This window comes from Danio rerio, chromosome 1, assembly GCF_049306965.1.
Source record: "Danio rerio strain Tuebingen ecotype United States chromosome 1, GRCz12tu, whole genome shotgun sequence".
NCBI classification, from domain to species: domain Eukaryota; kingdom Metazoa; phylum Chordata; class Actinopteri; order Cypriniformes; family Danionidae; genus Danio; species Danio rerio.
In genome coordinates, this window is record NC_133176.1 from 23,623,615 (window position 1) to 23,642,500 (window position 18,886).

The 18,886-nt window shown below is 35.3% G+C and overlaps 1 protein-coding gene across 1 annotated transcript in view; it reads left to right on the forward strand.

Annotated features, from left to right (window-relative positions):
• Positions 1 to 18,886, forward strand: part of dnah6 (dynein, axonemal, heavy chain 6) — a 233,378-nt gene that overhangs the window by 53,126 nt on the left and 161,366 nt on the right. Inside the window, exons 35-40 of the mRNA XM_073950785.1 lie at positions 3,034 to 3,141; positions 8,061 to 8,616; positions 10,964 to 11,086; positions 11,282 to 11,464; positions 13,242 to 13,385; positions 18,186 to 18,407. Of these exons, the coding sequence (XP_073806886.1) occupies positions 3,034 to 3,141; positions 8,061 to 8,616; positions 10,964 to 11,086; positions 11,282 to 11,464; positions 13,242 to 13,385; positions 18,186 to 18,407 (1,336 nt within the window). The remainder of the gene's footprint in view (positions 1 to 3,033; positions 3,142 to 8,060; positions 8,617 to 10,963; positions 11,087 to 11,281; positions 11,465 to 13,241; positions 13,386 to 18,185; positions 18,408 to 18,886) is intronic.

Here is an 18,886-nt window from a genome sequence, read left to right on the forward strand (position 1 = left end):
TCATTAATCATTTTCATTAAACATTTCTGCTTTGTTTTGGAAAACCTCAACATAAATTATTTAAAATTGAAATTAAAATGATTTTTAATATAAAATGTTAATACTTTTGCATTGTTTACACTTGTAGATTTTAATAAGTTTGACTTTGATCTTATTTTTCCTTTATATATTTTTTTTATTTTAATGGTTTTATATGTAAACATTAGTGTTTTGTCTTCATTGTTTTTAAGTATCAGTGCTTTTTATTTATTTAAATACAATAAGAATTATTTACATGCAAATTGGTTAAATAAGTAACACAGCGGTTTTTAGTTGATTGGTTTTAGTTTAAGTTCAAAACAACATTATTTGACGGAAATCTTTTGCTATGAACATTGATCAATTTAATAATTTGAATGAAAACACACAGCAAACCTTTAAATGGTAGTGTAAAAATAAATGTAAACAAGTCAAGCAGTCTTTGAAAGTGTTTGTTTTGGCTTTTATAAACCACTGTTTCAGTTTTATTGTCATTAGTTTATAAAAAAAGTCAGTCTTTAATTCAAAATGAAAGTGCACAGACTCATTCCCTGTCATCATGAATGAGCCAGATATGAATGAGTTTGGGGTAAAGGCCAATAAAATGCAGCTGTGTAAGAAACCTCTAAGCAGATCATTTAGGCCCATTTGGCACGACTGTCATGGCCAGCAGCAAAATCTTCATTAGCTCTGGTCTCAGATCAGTAGCTGTACAGCTGGACCTTGCTTGCATGCTTAAGTGAAGAGTTAAGTGTGTGTGTGTGCTGGCCTTGTGTCACTGGCACATTTTATTAGTACTCAGGTTTTATATGCACTTTAAATTATCTTCAGTGTCTCTTAATGTCACTGCGTGCTTCTGTGAGACTTTAAAAGGTCTGTCTTTAAATCAGTGAGATTTAGGCTACTGAAGAGTAAGTTGTTTAAAATAGAGAATAAACGTGAGTGCTGTATTCATTGTAAATTATAGATATTGAATTAATACGGGCTGTTTAATAGCTTGGATGTGTTTTTACTATTCTCACAATACTAATTAGTGTTGCTTAGCAAAGCGTGAATGGCACCTCAAATCATAGCTTGTTGAGGATAGATATGATGTTGTCAGGTCTATGAATTTTTGCCCGGTGGACATTAAAGGTGTGAAAAATCCCGTAAACCAGGAAGCAGCCACATAGCAACCATCCAAAAAAGCCCTAGTAACCACCATAGCAAAACCACCTACAATCTTCTAATATTGTGGCAGGAAAGCACCACTTATCTCATATTTTCCACCCTAGCAACCACATAGCATCGCACTAAAAGCACTCACATAGTGCACTCACAGAACATCACTCCTATTTTCTTCAGAAAATGTGCAGTAAAATTGGTTTTGGTTTGTGAACGATAACAAGATCTGTTTTGTGATTACCTCTGTGTATGTATCGTAAAATAGTGAGAGTTAATTTTTCTTTGAACAGCAAAAAATTTGTCCAATTCAATCAAAAAATGTGGAAAAAATATTATAAGCCGTTATTCACATGGTTAATCATGACTTTAACCATGAATTAATCATTAATTTTATTCACATTGCTTTAACTATGCTATGCTTTTTAATATTTTTTCCACATTTTTCGAGTACCTTGGACTGATTGTTGCTGTTTATTTTGATGAATCTCTAACCCAAAGACCATCAACACGTTATTTATGTAACGTGAACTGGACGCTGGACAAAGGAGTGCAGATCCAAGCGCAGGTTTATTAAGAGTAGTCAGGCAAACAACAGTCAATGGTCAATGTGGATGGTCAAAAAGGCAGGAACAGACAGGGTAAAACAAACAAAACAAAGCAAGGTTTAAAAACACAGACGGCAAGGCAAGGAAAACTTGTTGTAATGTTCACAAACAGTAAAACAAGACTCAGCAACAATGTGTGTGCTTGTGCTGTTTGTGAGTGGTGCATGACTGGATATTGTAGTCTAAACTGTAAAAAATGTAGGTTTACACAAAATTCATTCTTGTTGTCCCAACACAAATTGATTAAGTTAACTTAACACTTTTAACAAATTTTTGTGGATTGAACATAAAGAATTAAGTTTTCCCAATAATACCTGAAGAATTGTGTTGTTTCAGCTTATTTTAATTAAGTAGTTTGAACAAGTAAAAAAAAAAAAAAATATATATATATATATATATATATATTTTTTTTTTTTGAGTGCATTTAATGGCGAATTTGAAGTTCTATGCATCTCATTGTGTTTACCAGCAATCTGCACAGGCTGGATCGCTGGTGATCATGACAATTAAAGCCACTCCTGAGCACTTTTTGTTTGATTTTTAATTTTTATTTCAAGAGTTCACACTTAGCTGATGATTGATTATAAAGCTTGTTTGGCATGCTGTCCCGGAAGAGAGCCCTGAGCTCATAAGATTCTCGAGCCTAGGGCTCCCTCCCATTTGCAAGGTGAGAGGGGAGTTTGAGCTCGAGTAGCTCTTGAGAACTCCCCTGCAGCTAATGAACAGATGGTGATTGCTGTTAAGATTTACCTAAGAGCACGTCTATAGTGCTGATTTGGATTAGTCTATTAACTTAACTTGCATGGTTTTGGATGGTGAAAGGAAACTGGGTAATCTGGGGGAAACCCATATGAGCATGGGTAGAACGTGTAAACTCTGCACAGAAACATCAGCTGGCTTGGTAAGGACTAGAACCAGTGACGTTCTTGCTGTAAGGCAACAGTCCTAACCACTGGGCCACCGTGCCACCCATCTAGGAAAGGAGGAGGAAAAGGGGTGGAAGGGGGGGATTCTTCAAAATAAATAAGGCTGTTATATGGAACTTAGGGTATTTATAGTGGCTTAGGAATCGTCTGATTGGTGAATCATAAATTGAATAATGTGGAAAAAAGGCCCGCAAGCAATCATAAGCACGTGATCCTCTTGAAATTAGTTTATAAATAAACTTCACTTAGTTTTGGTGTTCATGTATGCATTTTCTGAATATGTTTTAATGTATTGTGCATTTTATGTGTGTGATGTTCAGGTCATTAAAAAGAGAAAATCCGAACCTGAGTGAGGATGTTGTGCTGATCAGAGCTCTGCGAGACTCAAACCTGCCCAAGTTCCTCAAAGATGATGCTGCGCTTTTCAGGTGATCTCTCACTGTTTTTAAAATCACACAATTTTACTATTCCAACTATTATACAAATATGTCAGTGAACGTTGATACATCGATAATGTCTGTGTTGTATGTAGAGGGCTCAGCATATATACTGTAAGTTCACCCCTTGCAAATCTATCTTTTGAATTCATATTTTTAATAGGAAGCTATACAATATTATATTTGTGCATAAGCTTTAGATTAGTCAGAACTGAAGCCAAATCTGGGGCTTATCTAACAAAATAACTTACGAAAACGGTCCAAAATTAGTAAACCCATATTTACACTGTAAAAAGTAAAAACTTAAAGAAATTACTTTCACTTGTTACAGTTAAATAAATTAAGTTTGACAAACTTAATTTATAACAGTTTTCAGTAATAAATTGTGTAACAAGTTTTAGTAAATTATTTATGTCAAGTATAAGTATTGTTCACTATCTATAGTGAGCAATACTTGCGCTTGCCACAAAACATAAAAGTATTACTATGACTATATTAAAATGAAGGAAATTATTTATATTGTAATAAAAGTATTTTTACTATTATTATTATATTAAAATGATTATATTGAATGATTTGTAATGTATTGTTCAGTTCCATTCTTGTTTACTTAAATTAATAAAACATGTTACACCTAAAAGAACTAAATTAATCTATTACTAAAACTGTCATAAATTATAGTTTGTCAAACGTAATTTATTTAATTGTAACAAGTCGAAGTAATTTGTTTAAGTTTTAACTTTTTACAGTATATATGTCAGAGAGAAATATTAAATACAAATGTAAAAAAAGAGGAAGAATCAAGAGAAGCAAAAAAAAAAGTTTCATTGAAATTTTGTTGGTTGTATTTTTTATTTTTTTTTAAAGAGCCCATATTATACATGAAATAGGGTCATATCTTGGTTGTAAGGGTCTCCAACAACAGTCTAATATGCATGCAAGGTCAAAAAACACTTTCATGGTCTTATAATCTGCATTTATTTTTACCTAATTATCCCAGCGACTCCTGTATGAATCGTTCAGTGATTCATTTGTTCCCAAACCCCTCCTTAGCGCAAAGCTAATCTGCGCTGATTGGACCGATGACAGTCTGTCGCGATTGGTCGACTGCCTTCAGTCAGAGAGTGAAATGGCCAATAGCTAATCAGCAATTTAAAAAGTAATCACAGTTCATACACGCTAGATAGTGTAGGCGTGGATTTTAGCTGCCACACACACACAAACACACACACACACCTCCGGACGAGAACGCTCCCGCTTCCGCCCGCACCCGCCAGGTTTTAGCCTTAGAACCCGCCCCGTATTCTGCCCGCCGCGCCCGATCCCGCTAAAGAGCGGGGGAGAACAAAACCGAAAATCTGTATAAACACACACACAGCACCAAGCATAAAGCTCTCGCTCGCTCGCTCGCTCGCTCTCTCTCTCTCTCTCTCTCTCTCATACGCGCGCGTGCGCACTAACACACAAGCACCAAGCAGACACATCTTTCTCTTTCTCAGGCAGCCCGCTCCCGTCCCAAATCAAACCCGTTACCGACCGCTCCGGCAATTTATTCGGAAATTTATTCCCGCGCCGCAGAAATCTGGCGCGGGGACAGCCGCGGGTATGCACACCTCTAACGTTACCACGGAGCTCCATAAACAAAGCAGCACGCGTCGCGTTTTTAACGTGACTTTGCACGCGATAAGAGAATATAGCCAGTTAACCTGATACAGTACACGCGGTTACAAGTAACAAATCACAACTAAATACATTTGCAAGCTAGAGTAAACGAGGCAAAAACTTTAATCGCAAGTACTTACACTTGAGAAATGGAAGAAACCCATCCTGATGTCCATCAGTAAGTTACTGATCCTTCCTTTAACAAACGCAGATGAAGTATTCTTTGTAGCATGTAGCTTCCAGAAGTTTCCAGTAGTTTCCAACTGCTTGGCTATAATGCTGAGGTTTCATCTTTGGGTAGAGACTCAATATATCCATCTGCAATGTGACTTCAATCGACCGGCATGTTTGTGTGCGTGTGTTTGTGGGTGTGTGTGTGTGTGTGTGTCTGGGTTACTGCGTCAGAGGGCGGGGCCTCAGGTTTGAAATCTCCCGGGTTTGCGCGTGCACGTGAAAAACTTTGTTTCGTTCGTACGTCATGGCGAAACACCTAATGAGTCGGTATCAAGGCGACTCGTTTGAAGCACTATGAATCGACTCTTTTATAGATGAATCAACAGTTTTAAACACTGTATTCTTACAGATTTAAGCCTTAGCTGGATACTTCACTTCACTTAGAGCTGTGTTACACACTACATGGAGGGGAATTTTCAAAAACCCATAATATGGGCTCTTTAATTTTTTGCAATATTTTGCTTGAATTTAATTTTATTTATTTCAATTTCTGGTAACACTTTATTTTGATGGTCCCTATTGCACATTTTGTTGACTAAAAATTGCATTGCAACTACATGCCAATTACTTCTTATTTGAGTATTAGTAGAGTGTCTGCTTAATATCGCTGATACTGCTCCTTCAACAGACATTTAAATGACTATAAGAAACTTTGCAAGTACATGCCAACTTACACTAACCATAACCCTAACCTTAAAGTCTACTTATAATCTAATGAGAATTAGTTGGCATGTAGATGCAGTGTAACCTAAATTCAGCAAAATGCATTTAAGGGACCATCAAAATAAAATTATACCCAGTTTGTAAATATGTTTGGTAACTATTATTTTAATAAATGACTAAAATACATTGCCTATATTCTCTGAGAAAAGGATAAAAATATTCATTTTCGAAATGGGGTGTACTCAATTATGCTGAGCATTGTACTGTATGTATACCCCCGAAATTATTCATAGCCCTGTGGTATGAATCATTTCAGGCTTGACTATATATACTTACATAATCCTTTTGATTAGTTTTTTAATCAATGATAAAAGTTTTTTTTTTTTTTTCAAATTTTTTATCTACTAAAAGTTCAAAAGATCTTTGTTTATTTAAAATAGGACTTTAAATCTTCATAAACCCCGTTCATTAACTTCCATTAAATGAAATTGACACTCCCTCATGTGTTTTTCAACCTTTGATCATTTACTTTCTTCGCATGAACACAAAGAAGTTATTTTGAAGAGGGCTGATTGCTGGCCCCCATCGATTTCTGTAGAAGAAAAAAATAATATGCAACCAGCATTTTTCAAAATATCTTCTTTTGTGCTCAACTGACAAAAGAAACTTGAATTTTTCGAAAAAATGAAGGGTAAGTAAATGATGGCAGAATTGTCATTTTTGGATGAACTATAACTTTAACACATCCCTACTGCAAAAAAAATTTATAATATAAAATAATATTAAAAAAAAATAATGAAAAAATTTACTCATGCATAAATTTGTAAAAACACTAAGAGTCTTCAGTAGAGCTGTGCAATTAATTAAAATACAGTTTAGATTTCAAATATGGCTTCTAACAATTATGAAAAAACAATAATCGACATGAAACGATTACTGCATTATATACCACCCCTTTCCAGTTGTTCACATTTGTTGTTTTGCATAGCTCAATTTCACGTAAAAACTACTAAAAGCATGTCCTGTAATGTAATGTTCATACATCCGAATCATACATGCTTTTAAAAACGCGAAAGCGGTCTCAAGCTGTTGTGTGAATGCACTCAGCCTCAGAGACGAGCAGAGCACACACATCTTAATGTGAGCGCTTTAATGGTACATGCTAATTTGTGTCAAAATGCGGTGTTTAGTGATTTTTCACATTAACTCTCATTTATGTAATAAACAAACAAGTTAAGAATCAAAAGACATACTGCTCTTAAAGTGACAGTGCACAATATTCCTGCTGCCGGCTGTTTTTATCATTAATCAAACAACAAAAGGACTCAAAAAAATCACTCACTGCTCTTGACTAAAGGACTTTTGTAGCTATAATTAAAGTTTTTTTTTCTTACAGTGAAGACGCTTAAAGTTTGTTTCATATTTGTATTCTATTGTATTTATTTCCCTTTCCTTATTTACAGGGAGGAAAATAACTGTATATTTTCAGTTGAAGTCAGAATTATTAGCCCTCCTGAATTATTAGCGGCCCTTTTCCCCCCAATTTCTGTTTAACAGAGATTTTCTTTTAACAAATTTCTAAACATTATAGATTTAATAAAACATTTCTAATAACTGATTTCTTTTATCTTTGCTATGATGACAGCACATACAATTTTACTACATATTTTTTAAGATACAAGCATTCAGCTTAAAGCTCTTCTTCAGACATTATAGAAAATATATTGCTTAATAGGGCTAATAATATTGATCTTAAAATCGTTTTAAAAATATTCAAACCTGCTTTACTCTAGACAAAATAAAACAAATAAGACTTTCCCCAGAAGAAAAAAATATGTAATTTGTGAAATATTTATAAAAAAAAAAATCACAGGAGGGCGAATAATTTTGATTTCATCAAATATATATAATTTTGAATATTACAATATTACAATGATTACAATTATGACCAAAATAATTGTGATTATGATTTTTCCCATAATCGAGCAGCCCTAGTCCTCAGAATGTACAGTATGCTCCTGTTTAGATGTCTAAATAAACGTGTTCAAAAGTTTAACAGTGTAAAGTTTTCAGTTATTTTACATGGCCATATAACCTTAGCATGACACTCACCATCAGGGGGAGCCACCATTATGTAGAATAAATAGCTTTTTCCCCCTCTGTTGTGTGTAGAAGTTAAATAAAATTTGTACAATTAATTGTTTAAAAACAGTATTTTTTTTTTTACTTTAGATCATTTTATATTTTTCTGACCTATTACAATAAAATGTAGTGTGGCTTAAATGTTCAAACATTTCTTTAGATTGAACCCTGTGTGCCTGAATGTGCTTAAATCCCACTTTTTCCTTTAGTGGCATCTTGTCAGATCTCTTCCCTGGCGTCACCATTCCAGAGCATGATTACGGTGTCCTGCAGTCCACCATACACTCATCCCTGTGCCAGCGCTCTCTCCAGCCCCTTCCCAGCATCATTAGCAAGGTTATTCAGCTCTATGAAACCATGCTTGTCCGCCATGGCGTTATGCTTGTGGGACCCACTGGCAGCGGCAAGACCACTGTCTACCGCGTGCTGGCAGACACCTTGGATACCCTTCATCATGCCGGGCACCCAAATCCCTTCTTTCGCCCTGTTAAAACCTATGTGCTCAACCCAAAGTCTGTGAGCATGGGTGAGCTCTATGGTGAGGTGAATCCACTGACGCTGGAGTGGCGGGACGGTCTGATGGCACTTTGTGTTCGGGCCGCAGTTCAAGACTTCAGTGATGACCACAAATGGGTGATCAGCGATGGTCCTGTGGATGCGCTGTGGATTGAGAATATGAACACAGTGCTGGATGATAACAAGATGCTCTGCTTGGCCAACAGTGAAAGGATTAAGCTCACACCTTCCATTCACATGATGTTTGAGGTAAAATTCTCAAATGTGTACATGCACTCCTTGTTTGTATGAAGCCCTATTATGATATTTTTATGTAATTTTGTAATTTATCTTCTTTTTTAATGCAAGATGTCTGCTGTGTTTCTGAAATGAAAGTGTATGATAAATGGAGATTGCCCTCCATCAAAATCTAGTATGAATGCCTAGAATAAATTGTCAGTCATTACAGTCTTATTTTTAATTTTATTTTAAAATGTGGTTAGAATAACATGCAATTATCATGGCTGCACTGCGGCAGTTCTGTAAGACCTCTAGGTTTCACTTTGTAGCATGTCAAAAATTTGCATCCTGCAGAAGGCCACACACTGTATGAGAGGTGCAGCACTAAGCCATGTATTTAAAATTCTTGAGATTGTCTATCTTTGTCCAAAGACATTTTTAAAGTATGTCTGATAATATTTTTTCTTCGGAGAAAGTCTAATTTGTTTTATTCTGGCTAGAATAAAAGCAGTTTTTAATTTTTTAAACACCATTTTAAGGACAAAATTATTAGCCCCTTTAAGCTATATTTTTTTGTCGATAGTCTACAGAGCAAACCATCGTTATACAACTTGCCTTATTACCCTAACCTTGCTAGTTAACCTAATTAACCTAGTTAAGCCTTTAAATGTCACTTTAAGCTGTATAGAAGTGTCTTGAAAAATATCTAGTCAAATATTATTTACTGTCATCATGGAAAAGATAAAATAAATCAGTCATTAGAAATGAGTTATTAAAAATATTATGTTCAGAAATGTGTTGAAAAACTATTCTTCCGTTAAACAGAAATTGGGGAATAAATAAACAAGCGGTCTAATAATTTAGGGGGGCTAATAATTCTGACTTCAACTGTAGTTTGAATAGATAATTGGTACTAAACATTTGCGAATCGATTCAGAATTGTTAGAGAACTATTGATTTTTTTTTTCTCACCCCTAGAGTCTTTCCAATATCTTGTCAAAATCGTAAGAGACAGAATCGTGATGCATAGTTTCCCCAAAGCTCACCAGCCGCTTTCCTATGTACACTTTACTAGTACCTGGTTGGACCCCCTTTTGCCTTCAGAACTGCCTTAATCCTTGGTGGCATAGATTCAACAAGGTACTGGAAGGTCCATATTGACATGATATCATTACACAGTTGCTGCAGATTTGTCAGCTGCACATCCATGGTGCAAATCTCTCATTCCACCACATCCCAAATTGAGATTTGGTGACTGGGGAGGCCATTTGAGTACAGTGAACTCATAGTCATGTTCAAGAAACCGGTCTGAGAGGATTTCATGACATTATGACATGGCATGTTATCCTGCTGGAAGTAGCCTTCAGAAGATGTGTACACTGTGGTCATAAAGTGATGGACATGGTCAGCAACAATACTCAGGTAGGCTGTGGCATTGACACAATGCTCAGTTGGTACTAATGGGCCCAAAGTGTGCCAAGAAAATATCCCTTACACCATTACACCACCAGTAGCAGCCTGAACCGTTGATACAAGGCAGGATGGATGCATACATTCATGTTGTTGATGCCAAATTTTGTCCCTACCAAACTTAGCAGAAATTGAAACTCATTAGACCAGGCAGCGTTTTCCAATCTTCTTTTGCCCAATTTTGGTGAGCCTGTGCGAATTTAAGCCTCAGTTTCATGTTCTTGGCTGACAGCTAAGTGGCACCCGGTGTGGTCTTATGCTGCTGTAGCCTATCTGCTTCAAGGTTTAATATGTTGTGCGTTTAGAGATGGTCTTCTGCATGGTTATTTGAGTTACTGTTGCCTTTCTATCAGCTCGAACCAGTCTTGCCATTCTCCTCTGACCTCTGGCATCAACAGGGCATTTGCACCCACAGAACTGCTGCTTGCTGCATATTTGTGATGGCTGTTTGTGAAAATCCCAGTAGGTCAGCAGTTGAAATACCCATCTGGTACCAACAACATGCCACATTAAAAGTCACTTAAATCACTGTTCTTCCCCATTCTGATGCTCAGTTTTAACTGCATGATCTTGACTATGTCTACATGCCTAAATGCATTGAGTTGCTGCCATTTGATTGGCTGATAAGAAATTTGCGTTAATGAGCAGTTAATGATGAACACCAATAAATTTAACTTTTAAAAAGTTCTGCTCAAATCAGATTTTTGGTTTCTTGAATGAACAGTGACATCTACTGAGAAAATGCCAGTGTTAAGTAACCTTGAATTAATGTAAACCTATGTAAGAATTCGAAAACATCCAAAGCAATAGGATTTTACAACAGGAGCACTTAAAATCCTGCACACACATCCTGTTGTTAATCAGAAAGTAGTCACGCATGTTTACATGCCCTGCTCTTCTCAATCAGGTTCAAGATCTTGCGGTGGCGTCTCCTGCAACAGTAAGTCGTTGTGGGATGGTGTACATTGACCCAGAGGAGCTTAAGTGGATGCCGTACGTTCAGACGTGGTTAACAGGATTCGCAGAGAAGGTAAAGCTCTAAAACTCTCACGGGACTCGCAAAGCACAGTGGTCACATAGCTTTGCAGTCAGTGACGCATTAGAAAGAATCCTAGTTAATGGTTTTATGGGGAAAACATTAAAGAGGAACATTATCAATATGCCATTACTGTGTGTTTGAAGGTTTTAGAGCTATATGTGTCTGGAAAATGTGTGTGTTTTTTAGATTTCCGATCCTGTTCGCGGATATCTGATGGAGCTGTTTGAACAGTATGTGGAGAAAGGTCTGCAGTTTGCATCAAAGCACTGTGTGCAGGCTGTTGCTCAGGTGGACATCAGTAAAGTCACAACCCTCTGCTGCCTTTTGGAAGCGTTACTGTTCAGCGATGGTGCCCCTAGCCTCAAAATGGTATTATACAAAATTACAAATGTACAAAATACATTTTAAAATGAATCAGACAAAGCAAAACGCTACAGGTCATTTATTTGATAATGCGATTCAAATGCAAATACAAGAAAACCACAATTAAAAATGCTGTTTTCCCAACACAAGTTAACCAAATAGTGGAATAAACAAAAAAACATTTAAGTTGTTCCAAAAAAATCTTGAAAATTGTGTTGTTTCAGCTCATTTTAAATAAGCAGCAAAAAAAAGAAAAGAAAAAAAAAATTTTTTATATATATTGTTTGTGTGTGCAGAACTACATTAAAGAAATTACACAAACAACAACAATAAATACAAAAACATAATTTATATATATATATATATATATATATATATATATATATATATATATATATATATATATATATATATATATATAACTAGGATGCATTAGGTTAAACAAAAGAAAAAAGAAGATATTTATTTATTTACAAAATTTGAAAAACATTTATTTAAAACACTTTCTTAAAACAAAGAAGCAAACAAGCAGAAAAATAACAATAAAAAATAAGAAATGCAAGCAGTGCTACAGTCATTAACAGTAATGATAATTAAAAGCATTTCCTACAGTAAGCACCTAATTATTACATTACCATGATTTCTAAAGAATTGTGTAACACTAAGCATTGGTGTATGGTCAATGGCTGCTAAAAAATAATAGTGTATTCAAAAATAAAAAATGTGGGTTATAATAATGCTGCACAACATACTGTATATTTTAGTATGCAACCTTAACTAAATAACTAAATTCAGCCTTGGTTAAGAATAACAGATCTAGGCTACAGATTATCATGTACAAAGAAAGGGAAGTAATGAATTTAAGTTGAACTTAAGTTCTTGAAACTGTCCTTATAATAAGAATTTCCAAAGAACATTTTTTTCTTTTCCTTTTTATTCAGACTTACATTTTCAGCTTTCAGCATTCAGCGTTTTTTCAGCGTTTTTAGTATTCAGAGAACTAAGAGCTTACAGAAACACTTCACTTGTTTTGAAAGTAGGCTCATTTTACAAGTTTCCTTGAGTTAAACAGTTGAGTTTTACCATTTTAGAATCCCTTCAGCTGATCTTCAGGTTCGGCGGGAGCACTTTGAGATTATCTTAGCATAAATCATTGATTCAGATTAGGATTCATTTGCATCTCACTGAAAAAGACTAGTTTTGATAATTTTTCTATGATTTGTTATAATGATCCTATGATAGCTATCTCCTGAAAATAGTCCCCAGCTAGGAAACAACGCTGTGTAAAATCCCAGATGTTGTGGTATGGCAGCAAAGTTGATTAGTACATCTAGCCATATCAACCTAATAAATAGCATTTTTTCATCTTAGCACACAATGTAACAACAGACAGCTTATAGCTTTAAATAGGAAAATTATAAAAACTTTTTTTTTTAATTAAAGTTTTGAGTGAATGCTAATGCTAATCCGATTCAGTGATTTATGCTAAGCTAAACTTGAAGTGCTCCCACCAGACCTGAAGATCAGCTGAATGGGTAAATGGTAAAACTCCACTTTTTAACTCTAGGTGACCTGCAAATTTAAAAACAGTGTTCCTTTAAGAGTCATGAATCAACTCTGAACTAGCAAGTTGATAAAATTCTGATAATAATTATTTTAATATGCAGTAGTGCTTCAACGTTAGCTAAGACAACCAAAATCATCAAGGTTGCTAGAAATTGAAAAATGGTGGTATCCAGATTTTTTAATCTTGTGTGTGGTTGTTTTGTGTGTGTTTTTGCAGGAATCCAGTAAGTTGAACAATGTGTTGTGTCAGACGTTTGTGTTCTGCTACCTCTGGGCAGTTGGGGGAAATTTAATTGAAAGCCACTGGGATACTTTTGACACCTTCGTCAGGCAGCAGTTTGAGGACAATACTGATGCAAAGGTACATTTCATATACACACTGAAACCCATCAGAGCATTTTGATTAAACTGTAAAGTTAGTCAATAAACATAAAGGGGACTCTGTTTTATTGCCTAAATTTATAACAATCATATCAGTTTTATAATAGCTTCTGAAAAACATACCATTATGTGCTGAAAGATATGCAGGAAGATGTTTGTTTCTGCAAAAAACTTCAGTCAGTATGTTTTTATCATTTTACATAATCCAAAAGGAGGTTATTATTTTTTCCTAATCTTGTGTCATTGTAATGTTTTCTCAAGTGCCTTATGGTAGGTATTTCTGTTAAATAACTGATGTGGAACATTGAATAGACTGCAAACCACCTCTGGGCTCTGACCATGAAAGGAGCACATTAACCTGACACAGAGGTCATTGTAAATTATATATAGCACCTGACTGGGTCAATTCTCTTTATCGCTATGTCTTCTCATGTGTCTGTTACGTTCATAAATGTGACCTCAGGAATATTTAATGAGAATTGGATCGAAGGAAAACAATATGTCCCAGACATTTGTATAAGGGTATAAGGGAAGGTGTGATATGTATTTGAGAAGGTCGGAATGCGATGGAGAATGTCACTATTAGTATTCCACAGAGCGAGACTGAAGCGTTCGAGAAGGAGGGAGGTGTGGGGGAGTGGAGAAGAAAGGGAAGTGATGAATTTGAGATGAACAAGGGTCCTCGAACCTGCCCTTATAACGAGGACTCGCAAAGAATGATTTATTTCCATTCTTTTCAAAATTCAGATAATTTGCTGCATTATACTTCTAGTGTTATTATAATTTATTTGAACAAACAATCAAACAAACAAAAACAACTCTAATGATTGTTAGATGGACAAGCCAAATTTAGAAAGCAGAATATCATAGAATGACCTTGCTATCCTTTGTAACCGTTTGCCGTCTACAACACAATAACACTGTGGCATATATAGGAGCAAAAATACCCTTATGATTAATATTCATAGATGGACACAAGCCAAATTTAATTGAAAAAAATTCATTATAGTGTATGAGTGCAAATGTGAGAGTGTTAAATTTTTCCCAGTACTGGGTTGCAGGTGGAAGGGCATTCGCTGTGTGAAACATATGTTGGATAAGTTGGCGTTTCATTCCACTGTGGTGACCCCTGATGAACAAAGGGACTAAACCCAAGGAAAATTAATGAATGAATGGCATTATATTATTCTTGTTTTCTGCTTTGAAATAAAAAAGACGTTTTGTAAAGCTTTCTTTTTATGATACCAAAAGGCTAAAATCCTGGAGATACTGATTTTAGTATATGTAGAATTATTAAAAAACATATTAGTGGAAAATGGATAAAACCAATTGGTTTTAAGGACGGAGGTAACTTGCAAAGTATAACAATTTAAAAGATTAGTTCACCCAAAAATAAAAATTCTGTTATGAATTGCACACTCTCGTGTCATTCCAATCCCCTGAAACCTTCGATCATCTTCAGAACACAAATTAAGATATTTTAGATAAAATCCAAGGGCTCTTTAACCCTCTACAGACAGTAAGGGATGTAAGACATTTAAAGGGGACCTATTATGCAAAAGTCACTTTTATAAAGGGTTTAATAGTGTAAAAATATAGCCAACCTCTAATGCTGTTCACACCAGATACGCCAAGCGCGGATAAATTGTGCTATTTGTTCATAGACGCATGAACATTTTAAGTTTTCTCACTTTATTCGTGCCTCAAATTCACTTCACAACAGACGCAGATCCGCATGATATAGGCAGGGCTTTAGTCTGCCCGGTGACTTCAGCTTCCTTGCTAAATAACTAACATGGATTTTTATATAGAGAAAAACTGTTTATGTGCTTTATGAAGGCTGAAAAACAGTGTAGATTCGTTTAGAGCAGTGTCTGAGACCACTAGATCCTTTCAGAGGTGCACCTAGCTGTGTGAGCTCATAAACTCCTTCAGAAACTTAACCTGGATGATGAAAGCTTTCAGCGATGCTACTGACTGAGCTGAGCCCAGTTTGATGAACTGTTGTCTGTGTCGGTAGGAGGATTTCCTCTCTTGGACACCAACAACAGGCGCTATGTCATAATCACGGCCCCACAAGAGCAAGCTCCTGATTGGTTAACACGGCGCTAATGTTCACTAAAGTTAAGATTTTCGAAGTAGAGTTATTCGTGCAAAACATGCGATAGGCGTGTCAAACGCACTTGATGCTTCTTTCGCGTCTGTTGTGAATGCAGCATAATGATAAAAATGTATTAATTTTTATTATCACGCTTCATAAAAAATAGTCTGCAGAAACACTTTGATTGACATTTTCCCTTGGTACATGTCATCAGTGAGTGAAAAGTCCCGCCAATCAGTGACAATCTCTCCCTCATTAGCATAAATAGCCCTGAGTAAGAAGCAGCCATACGCCATTAGAGTTTTCATCTGAAGATAGTCAGTGAATTATCAGTCGACTATATATGACCAGACAGAGGATTATAAAAATGTTTTAAAAAGAGTTTTAGGATGCACAAATGAACACTGTATTCTCTAAAGATTGCCTTCTTCTGAGAAAGTTTTTCACAGAGATGATGTTAATCCTGCTTTTGAAGCTGCCGCTATTCTGACACGCAGGTGGGTTAAGCAACACCCACTTTTGAAAAGAGCAAAATCTCATTTGAATTTAAAGTGACAGTCACCACAATGCCCCGATTTGGATCAAAGCCTAAAAAGGGGCAGTTTCAAAGAATTATAAAAAAATGATTTGTGTGGTAATTTGAGCTGAACAAAGTCTAGGGACATTAGAGATTTATTTTACATCTTGTAAAAAGGGGCATGATACAGTAGGTCCCCTTTAAAGCTTAAAAAGGGAACTAAAAAACATTGTCAAAAACTTTTAATGTGACTTCAGTGGATTAACTGTAATCTCACAAAGCTCCAGGAGTACCTTTGGTTACCAAACCCCCCCTAGCTATGATTGCCAATGTTTTTTTTTCTGTGTGCATCAGACATATTCACTAAAATTACACTTGCGTCTTGTGCTGGTGACTCCAACTGCAATACATCACATTGCCTGTAGTAAACGTGCACCCTGACAACCTGATGAGAAGGAGCTTTGGATGATTACATTTGAACCACGGAAGTCACATAGAATGTTTTGACTGTTTTTGGTTCCTTTACAACATGGTTGGTTTTATTACAACATCTTAAAACCATGCCTATGTAGGGTCAGAAAGCTCTCATCCATATCTCAATTTTGAAGATGAACAATGGTCTCGGGTGATTGGAATGACTTGATAGGGAGTTATTAATAGCATAATTCTCATTTTTGGGTGAGCTAACCATTTAAAAAGACAATTTATTAGTATTTCGAAGCTGCCCTGTGTTCTCTAAATCGAATCCTTTATTATTATATCAAACGATACTTGTCCCAAATATGTCTGACGAGTTCTTCAGCATATACCTATTGCTATTCTGAATTACTATTTAGTTTGTTAAGACCAACAACATAAAACATGATAAACTGTATGATTTTTTTTTTGATGTCACTGAAATATATTGAAAAAAAAAAAAAAAAGTGAGTAGTACTTGCAAAGGTTTCTCAGATGGGAGTATTTTCTGACTTCAGAAAGCCTGAAGTATACAGAGCATACCATGTTGACTACCCCTATTGTGTTTTATGTTATTGCTTTAAAGCTGTGACACCCCAAAATAACATCAAAGATCCAGGGGCAACAAAGCCGTCTGTGCAGTTGCTCATGTTTGAGCCTCAAAGTTGCGCTAGAACACACCTCACAAGTACAGCCTATGGCCAACTAGCACATATGATGTCGGCTTTACTGAAAATAATTGTATATAAATAAGTGAAGTCTGTATTTGTACCTCGAACAAGAATAAATAGCTTACTATTTTGAATATGAATCATGTGTATGACTTTCTTCATTCCCTTTCATACTATCATGAAAATATTCATATATTGGAAGATCCAGGTACAATGAAGCAATAAGATTTGATTTGTAAGGTTTGGTCAACTGTCTGACATACAAAGTCACTTTTAAAATGGATTGCAACACAAAACTAACAAATGTTGACAAACAACATCTCTTTAAGAAATGGCTTGATAAGAGAAAATCATATTTGATTTATGTTCTTGTTAGTGTATGGCTCTAAACAATATGTTAAAAAATCTTTACAGAAAATACAAAATATTTCACAATCCTTTTAAAAGGTTTACACCCTCTGCTGCTAATGCATTGTTTTCTTTTTAAGCATCAGTGGATGTTTTCAGCTTTTGAAATAGTTAAATTAGTAAATAAGTTACTTTTTTATAATCGTAATAGTAAATGTGTCCCTCAGTATATGACAAAATAGATCTTAAAATCGTGAATTACTGCTGAAAACAAGTCAAATCTGCAGAAGCTTTTTAAAAAATAAAATATTGTGCAGAACTTTAAGCATTTTTCTGACTGCCCATGACAAATAAGTTCCATAAACAACTATCACATGACAAAACTAAAAATAACAGATCATCTACAGCAGGTAATTACACATAGTTTTCAGGGCATGTTAATTTTTGTATAGCACAATTTTTTATGAATTCAGTTGTTTGTGAGCATATGTAAACATATGTTATGTGAACTAGCCTAATTATGTTTTTTGGAGATTACAGTAGGTAACACATTTTGTAAATAGGGTAAATTGGGACAGAAATATCGTGGAGTACATAAAATGCCATAAATTAGAAGAAACAAAAACAGATGCTCAATGGCAGCCAAGAAAAAGTCTTAATAGTTAAATAAACTCTGTCTTTTTACAGTTGTCCAGCGTAGGTGATTTATGGAGCGTCTATATGAACTTTGATATTAAATGTTTGGAGCCATGGGAAAGGATCATTCCCGTCTTCAGTTATAACAGTGAGATACCCTTCTTTGAGATGCTGGTACCCACCACAGACACAGTGAGGTACGGATACCTGATGGAAAAACTGCTGTCTGTCAATCACTCTGTCCTCTTCACTGGCATCACTGGTGTGGGAAAGGTAAGACGGTGTGTGCTTAATATAATGTACAGTAAATGTTTGTGAAGTAGAGTTTAACTTCAATAAGACATTGTTTAAGAGGACAAAATTCTTTTCTAGAATTTCAATTCTTACATTTTACCTCTTAAATGACCTCTTCATTTACTCTCCCTCATGTGGTTGTTAATACAAAAGATTTTGAAGAATGTTGTTGCTGGGACCCATCGGCTTCCATAGTAGGAAAAAAAAGCTATGGAAGTCAATGGGTCCTAGCAACCAGAAAGTTTTAAATCAATATTGTTTGTATTTGATTTGATTTATTTATTTAGAGTAGAACATCATACACTTAAAACAATTCTTCAAATAAAATGTTTTTTATCATAATCAACGAAAATATTAACTTCATTATATACTGTACATTTAAAATAACAAATTCATTTAGCCGGTTTGAAATGGAGTGGGATGAAGCACAATTCATTTTTTCCCCCACTCCATTATCA